This window comes from Pteronotus mesoamericanus, unplaced genomic scaffold (genome assembly GCF_021234165.1).
Source record: "Pteronotus mesoamericanus isolate MK-2021 breed Mesoamerican mustached bat unplaced genomic scaffold, CSHL_Meso_final contig_101, whole genome shotgun sequence".
Classification (NCBI taxonomy): Eukaryota; Metazoa; Chordata; class Mammalia; order Chiroptera; family Mormoopidae; genus Pteronotus; species Pteronotus mesoamericanus.
The window spans coordinates 11,429,738-11,442,717 of NW_026555001.1; the positions used below are offsets into that span (position 1 = coordinate 11,429,738).

A 12,980-nucleotide genomic window follows, 5' to 3' on the forward strand; every position below is an offset into this window, starting at 1 on the left:
AGTGATTTTTTTTTGAAGACTCTGTCAATGTGTTTGCCGATTTCATGACAGATGACTTACGAGCACATCTGTACACACTGCACTGAGTGCTCAACAGTTTTTGACCAAAAATGGCAGGACCCTCGTGCCCACCCTCCCTAATCACTTTTTTTTTACCCTCCAGAAAAACGCCCTCAAAAGGAAACGTTTTGCCAGTATGGAAGAGGTGAAATAATAAACGGCAGAAGCACTAAAAAGCATCAGAATTAATGAGTTCAAACACTGTTCTCAGCAGTCGAAAAAACATCTCGATGAGTGTAATTACATCAAATGGAGAGGGCTTTGAAGGTGACTGATGTTTAAAAATGTAAGAATAAATACACGATTTTTATAAATAAATTCCAGGTTTCTTTGGGTCCCGCCCTTGTATACTGAGGTTTCAAAGACTGCATGACCAAAATATACGTATCTGACTCGTACTTTAGTGTTCTATTTAATATAGTCAAAGTCCTTTGGGCCGGTTCTAAAAGATGGAAAAGAAGCACAGATAGTAAAAGTTAACAATGGTCATTGAAATTTGGAATTCTAGTGTTTATTTATAAACCAACACCTTATATGGGATGCTGCTAAAATCTTTTCATCAGTCCTTACTTGTCAACAGTTTTGAAATGGGAAAAGATACAAGTGAACTACATTTTCCAAAGGTAAATCTCATGGAATTCTGAAATGGTAACGGTAACATCCTTAGTTCAAAGTCCCAGGTCCTACGCGTCCTCCAGATCAGGATATACAGAAAAAAACTTTCCTCCTGTTTGTTAGACATCTGGCTTTGTTTTTCCTAGGTTTCTACTGAATCATGATTTCCAAATATAAATATAAATATAGCTATAAATACCAAGAGATAAAAAGATGATAAAATTGTGTGTATGTGTGTGTGTGTACACAGAAACAGAGCGAGAGCGAGAGAGATAGGATATGAGTAATTCATGGTCCAAGCAAGTTTTAAAATCTTTAATTTACTAGAACATATTTCAATAGCACTATTAAAAAATGTGAAATGAAATTTAAAGAAATGAAGATTAAAATTTCAACTTACCAAACTGTAATCTCTTCATAACAGCCTCATATTTTTCTTCCAGGGATTTCAATACTGATGGAGGTTTGGGTTTCATAGCCACCTTCTTCGAATAGTCACCTAATTTTTTTTCTGTTAATTTTAGAAGATTAAAACAAAAACAGTTAACTTCTAGAATTCAAGTTTTGAATCCCAAAAAATTAAATTCTTTACAATCATCTTCTTATGGTACCATTTTAAGAATAAAAAATTTTCTTTCTTTTTCATAAACAAAACTAATAGAATTAAAAGCAATACAACTTTAAAATTTAAATTCTTAAAATGGTAATTAGGTTTCATCCATTCAAGGGGAAAAAAAAAACACAAGTGAAATAGATAATGCAAAATCATTTATATCCTCTGCTGCTATTCCATGAAAATTTCAGTTTTAACTAAATTCTCACAGTCATTTTTTTATATCTCTCAGCACATGCACTCAACTGGGGACCTGGCCTGCAACCCAAACACGTGCCCAGACTAGGAATCAAACTGGTGACATTTCACAGTTGGCTGGTTGGGGCTCAATCCACTGAGCCCCACCAGCCAGGGCTCACACACAGTCTTAGTCTTAATTCACAAACAGTACTATTTTCTATCTAACACAATGGTATTTTTCAAGTTAATGACTTTTAATGAGAAAAAAATTTATGATGCATGCTCAGCCTACTAAATTTAGGGTTAGCAATCCTACATGGTATATAAATATTTTACAGTGAAAGATTACTGAAATAATTAACTTGAAAACCTGACATAGATCAAAATTTACGTAAGTGAACTTGCTTGAAACTCCATTAACATACAGGGAAGAGAAAGGCAGTTTTCATTAAGTGAACAAAAAAACATCTTTGATCAAAAGAAAAGGAGCATAAAAGACACAGAACTGAACCTTGATTTGCTTGCCGCAAACTGGTGGTGGCTGCATACACGATCTCGGCCGTCTTTTGGATATCTGGTACCAAAAGGGTAAGTCCTTCTGGTTCTGGATCAGATGCATCTGGTTTTACACCTGTTTTTGCATTTTCCCTTTTAGATCTGAAAAAAATTTTAATATGGAAAAAAATGAAGGAAAATTAATAAGCTTTTGGCATTGAAAAATAAATACCTCTTAAGTAATAGCGGTTAAAAATCAAAATGATTATGCGCATCTGACATAGACGATATATATCGGGGTAGTTTAAATTAAATTTATTATTGCTTCTGAAGCTATAAGATAATGTCTAGCTAGCACAATAAATAATGTTTGGGGTAGGTTTTCCCCTCAAGTGTAAAATCAAACAAGAGATAAACACTGTATAAATGCCATGTTCTTAAAAGACCCAGATACACGATGTGTCCTTGGATCCACACCTTTAAAAATATAGCAATCATAAATACCTAGAAATAAAGAAGTCACTTCTATATCTAAAAGTCACAGGTATCTATCCTATCTACTAAGATTTGGGAATAAAAGAACCATATATACTTTTAAATTTCACTATCAATACATTTCACTCACAGTTTATTAATATCCCAGAGGGGAAAAAAGAAATATTCCAGAGTAAAGTGAGGCTCACTATCGTAAATTAATAAAATGTGCTTCCATATACCAAAACTTAATATAAACACTAAGTTTTAGAGCATAATCATTTAAAAGATAATCCTCTATTATTCCCTATTCAAGGTCTAAAATGTACCCAACCTTATATGAAATCGACTATCATAATAGAATGTGTTACAGCAAGGTTTCAGTGTATAAGGCATCATAATATTTCTTTAAATTTTCTAGATGAATGCAGTAGTATTTTACAAGATTCACTGAAAATAACAACTAAGTATCAATTGCCTTTTTTCTATTTCAATTCTCAGCACATTATTCACAAAATAAACATTATACTACTGCTTAGATACTAAAAATCTATCTTTGTTAATTCATTATTAAATAATTTAAAACAAATTAAAATCACAAACATGTTTAAAATACTTAAGCTAATGTATGATCTAAACTGCACATCACTTATTTTTCTAGTTATATACCTACCAAAAAAAGGACTTTGCTATTTTTGGGTTGGCCAAAAATTCTGTTTTGTTTTTTCCATAAGATGGCTCCAGTGGCACTTCAGTTGTCTTTAACTCCATTCTAAACAATTTTGTTACTTTGTACTGTGACAACTGTCATATCAGCGTGCATTTTTAAAAAACTTATCAAAGCTGGTGAATTTTTATGTAGACATTTTAATACTGAAGATGGAAGAAAATAAGCAACATTTTTGGCATATTATGCTTTATAATTTCAATCAAGGTAACAAAGCAACTGAAACTCAAAAAAAGATTTGTGCAATTAACGGAGATGGTGCTGTGACTGACCAAAAGTGTAAAAATGGTTTGCTAAGTTTTGTGCTTGAGAATTCTCGCCGGACTACACTCCACTGTCAGGTAGATCACTTAAAGTTGACAGTGATCAAATCAAGACATTAACTGAGAATAATCAACATTATACCAGGTAGGAAATTAGCCGACATACTCAAAATATCCAAATCAATGTTATTGGTGAAAATGAAAAATATGTCTCTTATTTTACGGAAAAAAATAAACGGAGTTTTTTGGCCAACCTACAAAGTGAACCTGGATCCTCAGAGAACTATGAAAAACTAACAGAAGATAGAAGAATCCTGACAAAATAATTATTGTTATCTATTTACAAATGAACTACTCTTTACCACAAAGACAAAAATCTGCTCAGAAAATAAGAGATAAATTATGAAGATCCCCTCAGTGGGTAGCAAGGGTATACAGATACAGTGTTATGCATGCGTTTTGAATTGGTTCTCATGGTGTCCACAGGTATTTTTAACTATGAGGTATCTACCACCCCACCGGGTAAGATGCTTTAATCAAAGATGCATACTGTGTCACTGTGTTATTGCCTTTTCTCCTAGGCTCTCTTCTTATTTTCCTTCAGGTGTAAGAAGACACAGACAATACATGGCCAACTTTCCTTTGCCACTCAGGAACCACTTGTTAGATATGATGCTGTATACCATTTTAATCATCAACTCCTCTATGTGTAGGTGTATATAAACATGTTTGCATATGAATGTAAGGAAAATATAGTGAATGTTTCAAAATTGAAAAATCAGACATTTTTACTGCTAAAGTCAAGTAAGATAGTGCATCTTTTATAGGTATAAAATAAAGTTGAGATTATAGTTTAATTGTGAGTCTGACAATTTTTAATAAAGATATGATTCTGGTAGACAAGCTCAAATGGAGTGTCAATTTCTGTATTTACCAACAGCTATTCACAGTCAGCGTCAACCACTGACAATCATAAAATTATGTAAGCCCCTTGACAGCACCCCCTTTGTATTTATAAGGACTCTCGCTCCTCAATTATAAATAAATCTCTATCTTACACCAGAGCTTAAAAAATTCTTAGGTAACAGGACCACTGATCCGTAATAGGAAAACAAAAGCAAGCAGTTTGAGAAAACAGAAGAGCTATGGTTATAACTTTAAAAGATGGTTTCCTAAAATCAATCAGCTGATCCACTGTACTCTCAAAGATTTTCCTCAAAGAAACATATCTTCCCAAACAGATGAGGAAGATATGGGAGTGAAGCTTGTTTTTCCAAAATTAAGGTATTTTCATCTTAAAGAAACAAGAACCTCTAGTGTGGAGAGTAAACTGTATCGATGCAATTTAAGGCAAGTTACCCTGGAAAACTACTGATCTTAAATTTCAAGCCCTATTCATGAATACCAATTTCCTTACTCCAGTTTTTGAAAGATGATTTAGTAGGAGAAATCCCTATGATTAAAATAGTGCAAATAATTAGGATGGCAAATTCTATGGCTTTTTGACAGCAAAATAAAAAAATTAAGTGCAAAATATCCAGTTTAAAAAATACTGTTTTTTACACCTTATGTGTAAAATAAACGATCATATACATCTCATATTGAAGGCAATGGTTCGATCATAAAGCTGATAAATCTTAGACCTTTACAATCAGGTTCTATTGAGAAATTTTTACATGGATAGTCTTTTTGGCAAAAACAGCTAGGGGGTAAAAAGGGATAATCTCCAAAAGGAGATTAGTTCAAATATATGAAGAACATACACTACCTGCCTAATGATAACTTCAACTAGTCATTGTCTGACATTAAACTATAGCCAGTAGTCTCTTTTCTATAGAAGTTGCAGGTCACTGTCAACCCATATGTAGGCCCAGCTCATGAAAAAAGGCCATACCTTCGCTCACATCCTGAGGTCTGTGTGAAAAGCTATTTGAGTTCAAGGCACCTAGCTGGAAGTAGGTCTTTGAGACTGACAATGGATCCAACATGGTAAAAGCAATCAGCGACGGCCGCTACCATGGTATCCGCTGCTTTGTGCATACGTTGAATCTGGTTGTGATCACTGCCCTGAAGAAATATGAGGAATCAACTGAAGTTTCTACTGTTGCACAGAATTATCTGCAAACATTTTCCCCTATGCTGTGAATTCCAACTACCAGCTAACAAATTAAGTATATTTTGGCTCTGTGACATATAATCTGAACTAGGATGTGAGCAAAATGGGTAAAACTTTCTTGAGAAAACAAATGGGGAAAAACCTGTAACTCAACTTTGAGTTATATTCAAGTGCCTCTGCTAATACTATCACCCAAATAAAGCTGGATATTCATAAGACTAAATACAAAATATCGGAATTATGTTATTTTTTCATCTCTAAACTGAAAACAGCTTAATAGAGCTATTTTCTTAGTAGAACATTAAAAAAGATCACGTCAATGCCTGCACTCCACATTCTAAAGTCAAAACTGTCCCACAGTTGAAATGAACATTTACAAAGCAAAGCTACACTGAAGAGGTATCTGAAGACTACATACTGAAATGTCCAGATTCAGAAGTAATAAGAACTAGCATCTTAGAGGAAGATTCTAAAACTGTAAGAGAATGAAACTTCTACATTTATCTATAAAACAATGTGTCATACTGTACTTCATAGTTCTAAAGCTCTTTGCTAGGAATTACAGTTTAAAATAAATTTAAATTAAAAGTAAACAAAAAATGTGTTTAAATATTACTATGGAGAATTATTTGCTTCTCATGTCTCCATAAAACATGAAAATGATTACTGAAATGCACCAGTAAATGGAGCAAAGATTTCTATAAGATATTCAGTGATTAGCTTAATGCTTAGTTTTTAACTCTTGATTCCCTTTTGTTTTTACTTAAACTTTTTTCAAACAAAACTGCCATTTTTTTTGTTTTCAATATGGTTTAAATAAAAGTTGAAAATGAAATCTTCCCTATCTTGTGAATCATTAATAAGCAGTATGAGAGAAGAAAATATTCAAAACAGAGTATAAGAAAACTATAAAAATACAACAGTTTCTAGATCAGATTAAAACATAGTAACTTTTAGGTCAGATTAAATGTCGTAAGACATAATGAAGGTACTCTGTGCAATGAAGTAGCCTCAAATAATATGCTTCACCCAGGGGCAATCCAACTCAGGCAACACTTTAAAATAAATGTTGACATTGCTATCTCCATCATCAAGTAAAAGGCTGATGCTGAACTTGTTCAAGATCATCAAAAAAAAGAAAGAAAGAAAGAAAGAAAGACAAAGAAACTTAAAAACTACAGGGTGACAACAAATGCTTCTTGGCTAGGAAATCAGACCATTGTCATTTTGTAAGGCAGAGAAAAGAGGATAAACTAGGAAATGTTTTTCCAACGGAAACAAAGTAGGAGGACGAGAACTGAATTCTTTCTTAACTGACTAAAGCCCTAGATAACTAGCCTAAGGGAGTTAAAAATAAGAGTTTGATAAAAAATATACCTTCGAAGAAGTAGGTCAACTAATCTTATTGCTTAGTTAGATAAAAAGGAATTGGTTATGTATTCTAAATATATTTTAAAATATGATAACCTTCTTTGGACCAGGAAAATGCTTCAAAATGGCTAAAGGAAATGGCAATAAAGAATGCTTGCTTTAATGCTCTTACAGAGAAGCTCACTGTCCAGAGCACCTTACATTGGGCACAGTCATTTGCGTCAGATCCTTATACTCAATTAAGACTATCTGACAGCAAATCCCTCTTTCAAGTTTTTGGTGAAACTATCAAATACTAAATATGATTACTTGCCTACTGGAATTCATCAGGAAAAGACTGCATAGAGGATCAAAGACAGAATAATTGCCTTTGTTCTTATTCCAAGGAAGCTATTAATTGTCACACTTATTTAAAAGTGAAACCAAACTACTAAGGCTATACTTTGACTACATTTTGATATAACACAGATTGGAATGGCCAGCAGGAGATAAATTACACTAGGGCTAGTACATGAAATAAAGCTATGGGGTCATATTTTCACAATGTAATTATTTTGAGAACAGATGAATTTTCATACTACATCAGAGATTTTTCAACCAGTGTGCAGCAACATTGTTTTTTAAGATTTTATTTATTTATTCTTAGGGGAAGGGAGGGAGAAAAAGAGGGAGAGAAACATCAATGTGTGGCTGCCTCTCAAGCACCTCCCATTAGGGACCCAGCCCACAACCTAGGCATGTGCCCTGACTGGGAATCGAACCAGCGACCCTCTGTTTCACAGGCCCGCACTCAATCCACTGAGCCACACCAGCCAGGGCCAGCATGAATTTTTTAAACATGCAATACCTGATTATTTACTCACGGGCACTGACTTTTTTTCCTTTAGATTGTCAAATTTAAAAATGACAACAGCCAACACAATAATTGGCTGATATGAATAAATCAAAATTATACTTATTATTTGGTCAGATCAGCAAAAACTATTTTTGGGTGTGCCACAGAATTTTAGTAATTACTTTACATGTGTCATGAGATGAAAAAGGTTGGAAATTGCTGCATTAGACAAATGTATTTCATTTCAGGTGGAAACAATGCATGTCCCATGCCACAAATCCCTTTATTAATGCAGACAACTGAGGCTTTCAAGTTCGTATTTGTTTTTTAATCCTCACCCGAGGACATGTTTATTGATTTTATTTTTTTAAGAGAGAATGGAAAAGAGGGTGAGAAACACTGATATGAGAAAGAGGTATCGATCAGTTGCCTTTTCAATGCACCCCAACTGGGACCAAACCCACAACCTAGGCATTGCTCTGACCAGGAATCAAACCCACAACCTTAAAATCTTCTTTCTAAGAGTCTAAAATAAATGTTGATTGATAACTGGTCATCAATAGAGGGAGTTATTTCTGCTTATTCTTTAAATATGAAGTACTGTTGCTCTATAAACTCAAATTTCTTCTTGAAAAAAGTTAAAGATATTTCAGATATAAGGTATGTAAAGACAACAATAAAATATAGGAGGATAGAAAACAATAAGGTGTGTAAGCAAGGTAGGGAGAGGCTTCTTCTAGAAATATAAAGAAAACAATTTTATCACCAACACACTGCCCAAATCTGTTCAAGTATATGCTAAATCAGGGTAAAGAGTGTAGAGGAAAAATACATATATCAATAACGAAGAAATTTTCAGAAAAATTGTTTTATTAATTCTTTTGAGCAAGAAAAACATCGAATGGGTAAAGCTGGCTTACTCCTTATTTAGGTGAATGAGTTGATACCTACTCGTGTACTAGACAGACCACAAAACAATGAGGTTTAGGCTTACTTTAGTAATCCAGTAATTATTACTTAGGTACAACTCAAATGTTATGTATACCTAATGAAATACGGTGTCTTTTAATATTGAATCAGAGTGCTAACTAAAAAATTCTTTAGAGGAATGAAAATAGATGAGTAAAAGAAATCAGAAAAGCTGTAGAATCTGCATACTTTTATCAAAAACTAACTTTTCAATTAAAAATAATTTCACTTTATTGTCAACATGAAATATGTATATAAACTATATGTAATATACATACATATATATATATATATAATATATATATATATATATATATATTGGATTGGCCAAAAAGTTCATTTAGTTTTTTCCATAAAATGGCTTTTGCAGTGCTTAGTTGCCTTTAACTTCATTTGAAACAATTTTGTTGCATTGCATTGTGACAGCTGTTATATCAGTGTACATTTTTTTAAAAACTTATCAAAATTGATGAATTATTGTGCAGCCATTTTAATATTCATGGAAGAATATCTGCAACATTTCTGGTTTATTATGATTTACTATTTCAAGAAAGGTAAAAACGCAACTGAAACTCAAAAGATTTGTGCACAGTATGGAGAATGTGCTGTGACTGATCAAATGTGTCAAAAGTGTTTTGCAAAGTTTCTTGGTACTATGGACATTTTGGCCAAATAACGCTTTGCTGTGGGGCTGTCTTATGCATTCAAAGACATTTACCAACACCCCTGGCCTCTACCCACTAGAAGCCAATAGCGGAAGAGAGTCGACATATTCAAAATATCTAAATCAATATTTACTGGTGAAAATGAAAAAATGTGTATTTCACTTTACGGAAAAAATTAAATGGACTTTTTGGCCAACCGAATATATGTTCTAAATATCCAAAGTCAGTTCAGGAACAAGTCCACACCCCCTATTTCTAATAATTCATTTACACACAAATTAAATTGTTCTTTGGAAGTCAAGTTCAATTTAGTAGATAAATATACTTGATTGAGACATTAGGAGATCTGAGTTCTTATCATAGCTCTGCCACTAAGCATCACAGAATCTGGAACAAATCACAATATTTATGGACCTTGTTTCCCTCACTTATAAAAAGAGGGATCTGAATCACCTGAACTCTAAAAAGAGTTCTTTAAGTCTCTAAAAAACCTATAGATAATAGGGGAAACTTATTGTGATGTGGCCGGAAAGATATTATAAATTAAATCTTAATATGTTTCCTGAAACATAAAGCTCACGTAATGCATTTTGATAAGGAATAATCATTTTATATTGATATGTTATGCTGAGGTAGAAATTATGTCAATTTATAATTTTCTGAGATTTTTTTGTTAATCATTTAAATATTAAGTTGTATTTTGGCATTTGGTCAGCCAAATGCCCAAGAACCAGATAATAATTTTCAAGCCCAGTCATGATATAAGCATGACACCTAAATGATCGGTGAAACAGTTCGGTAAGAGGGAGCAATAGCAGATAAAAACAGAAGTGGCTGGGCTATGTGTGAAACAACTCGTCTTACCTTGCAGATATTGTTTCTGATAATGAACATTGCAACCATCAGAAGACTGGGGAGCTAAAGGCCAACTTTATTACTTATTAATAAGTTTTAAATGTGAAATTCAAAGCAATTGTTTTCCCTGTCAAACGGGAATATTTTTTTGCCTACATACAGCAAGAAAAACTGATAATATACATGTAAGTACTTTTCAAATTGTGCATCCCACACCTCAGTTACAGTTATACCACCTCTTTACATTTTATATATGCTACTATGTATTTATTTTAAGTTACCCACAATTTAAAACACTGTTACTTCTTCTCAAGAAACAAGGGAAATCAACAGAAACAGAGGCTAGGACATAAATACTAATTAAAATCATTATAAACTGGCAGAACAAAAGAAATGCAGGAAATAATTTTGTCTTCTATCTGCATAAGTCATCAATCTGACAAATCATAAAAATTCACTTTCACCAGATTTAGATCCTCCATTATTGTAATAAAATTAAGTGGTAGTGACCTTGGACATATGTATCAATTAACAACTAATCACAGGCTGTCTTTGGCATGTGCATAACACTGCTTACACTTTATATATACCTCCTACTTTTGACATCATGTTTTCTCATTCTAGCTCCCAATCTCTTTCTTTTGACCCCTAGGGCACTGTTTCTTCTTACTGCAAACAGGCCTAAAAATTAAAAGTATTAAGCAAACAAAAAAATCATCAAATTCTAAAACAAAAAAAAAAACCCAGATATTAAGAGTTTTTGGATAAAATAAATGAGAAACTGGTAAATTCTGTCAGCATTTGGCAAGAAAGAAAAGGGTTAATACTGGTACACAGAGGGCACCTGAAAAATGAAACATTTATAGTAATAGAAGTTTTCAGCCCTGGTTGGGTAGCTCAGTTTGTTAGAGCATCATCCCCTTATGCCAAGGTTGCAGGTTTGATCCATGGCCAGGTCACATACAAGAATCAATGACTGGATGCATAAGTAAGTGGAACAACAAACTGATGTCTCTCTCTCTCTCTTTCTCTCAAAAATCTCAATAAATTAAAAAAATAGGATATTGGACCTCAAATAAGCCAAGTAAGTAAATAAATAAGTGTATGTTTTTAAACACTAGCCAAAGAAATGAATTCTACTTAGAGTGTAAGTCCAGAGTGGATGAATATTAAACTTGCTGTTCTTTATAAATGAGCGCCTATTATAGATAACCAAAAGAAATAAGAAGAGGTTTTAAGTTTTTGTTCAAACTGTTATAAAAATCTTCAACTGAACAAAAAAAAGTTGGCCCAGATGGAGGCATCGGTAGATACGCTTTGCTTCCTCACACAACCAAAAGGTTAGCAACCAATTTAAAAACAAAAAACCAGACTGCCACAAAATTGAACTGTATGGATGTCTGACAACCAAAGAGTTAAAGAAGAAACATTCATTCAGTCCGGTAGGAGGGGCAGAGTCCAGCAGCCGGTGTGAAGAACACTCGGCAAGGCAGTGGACTGGGTGGGCAAGGCAGAGGCTGGCAGACTGGGCGAGGGACAGTGGCTGGCGGTCCCACATTCACATGCGGGTAAGCCAGGAGGAACAACTGGGGAGCGAGACAGACCACAGAACCCAGGGTTCCAGCGTGGGAAATAAGGCCTCAAAACCTCCAGCTGTAAAAACCTGTGGGGGTTGTGGCAGCGAGAGAAATTCCCAGTCTCACAGGAGAGCCTACTGGAAGGACCCACAGGGTCCTAGAACATAGGGTCCTAGAACATATACAAACCCACCCACCTGGGAACCAGCACCAAAAGGGCCCTATCTGCTTGTGGGTAGCGGGGGAAGTGACTGAAAGCCTGCAGAAAGCCAAGGAAGCAGCACTGTTCCCTCTCTGACCCCTCCCCCACAGACAGCTCCATCAGGCAGTGACATGGGTTACCCCGCCCTGGAGAATACATAAGGCTCTGCCCCTTACAAAGTAACAGATGCACCCAGAAAAAGATATATGGCCCAAATGAAAGAATAGATCAAAGCTCCAGGAAAAGAACTCAGCTATGAAGAGAGCCAACCTATCAGATGCACAGTTCAAAACACTGGTAATCAGGATGCTCACAGGAATAGTTGAGCATGGCCACAAAATAGAGGAAAAAGTGAAGGCTATGCAAAGTGAAATAAAGAAAAATATACAGGGAACCAACAGTGAAGGGAAGGAAATCGGGACTCAAATCAACAATTCGGAACAAAAGGAAGAAATAAACATTCAACTGGAACAGAATGAAGAAACAAGAATTCAAAAAAAAAAAGTGAGAAGTTTAGGAACCTCTGGGACAACTTCAAACATCCCAACACCTGAACCACAGTGGTGCCATAAGGAGAAGAGGAAGAGCATGAAATTGAAAACTTATTTGAAAAAATAATGAAGAACTTCCCCAATGTGGCAAAGGAAATAAGAGTTTCAGGAAGTCCAGGAGGTTCATAGAGTCCCAAAGAGGAACACACAAAGGCACATCATAATTACATTACCCAGAATTAAGGATAAGTAGAGAATCTTGAAAGCAGCAAGAGGAAAGGAGAGAGTTACCTACAAAGGAGTTCCCATAAGACTGTCAGCTGATTTCTCAGAAGAAACCTTATAGTCAAGAAGGGCCTGTAATGAAGTATTCAAAGTCATGAAAGGCAGGGACCTACTTCCGAGGTTACTCTATACAGCAAAGCTATCATTTAGAATGGAAGAGCAGATAAAGTGCTTCCCAGATAAGGTC

The 12,980-nt window shown here is 34.5% G+C and overlaps 1 protein-coding gene across 8 annotated transcripts in view; it reads right to left on the minus strand.

Moving 5' to 3' along the window:
- Positions 1-12,980, minus strand: part of BIRC6 (baculoviral IAP repeat containing 6) — a 204,381-nt gene that overhangs the window by 23,729 nt on the left and 167,672 nt on the right. For all 8 annotated transcript variants that reach the window (XM_054568064.1, XM_054568109.1, XM_054568100.1 and 5 more), the window contains exons 67-68: positions 1,980-2,125; positions 1,076-1,186 (exon numbers count right to left, since the gene is read on the minus strand). In XM_054568064.1, coding sequence (XP_054424039.1) covers positions 1,076-1,186; positions 1,980-2,125 — 257 coding nt within the window. The remainder of the gene's footprint in view (positions 1-1,075; positions 1,187-1,979; positions 2,126-12,980) is intronic.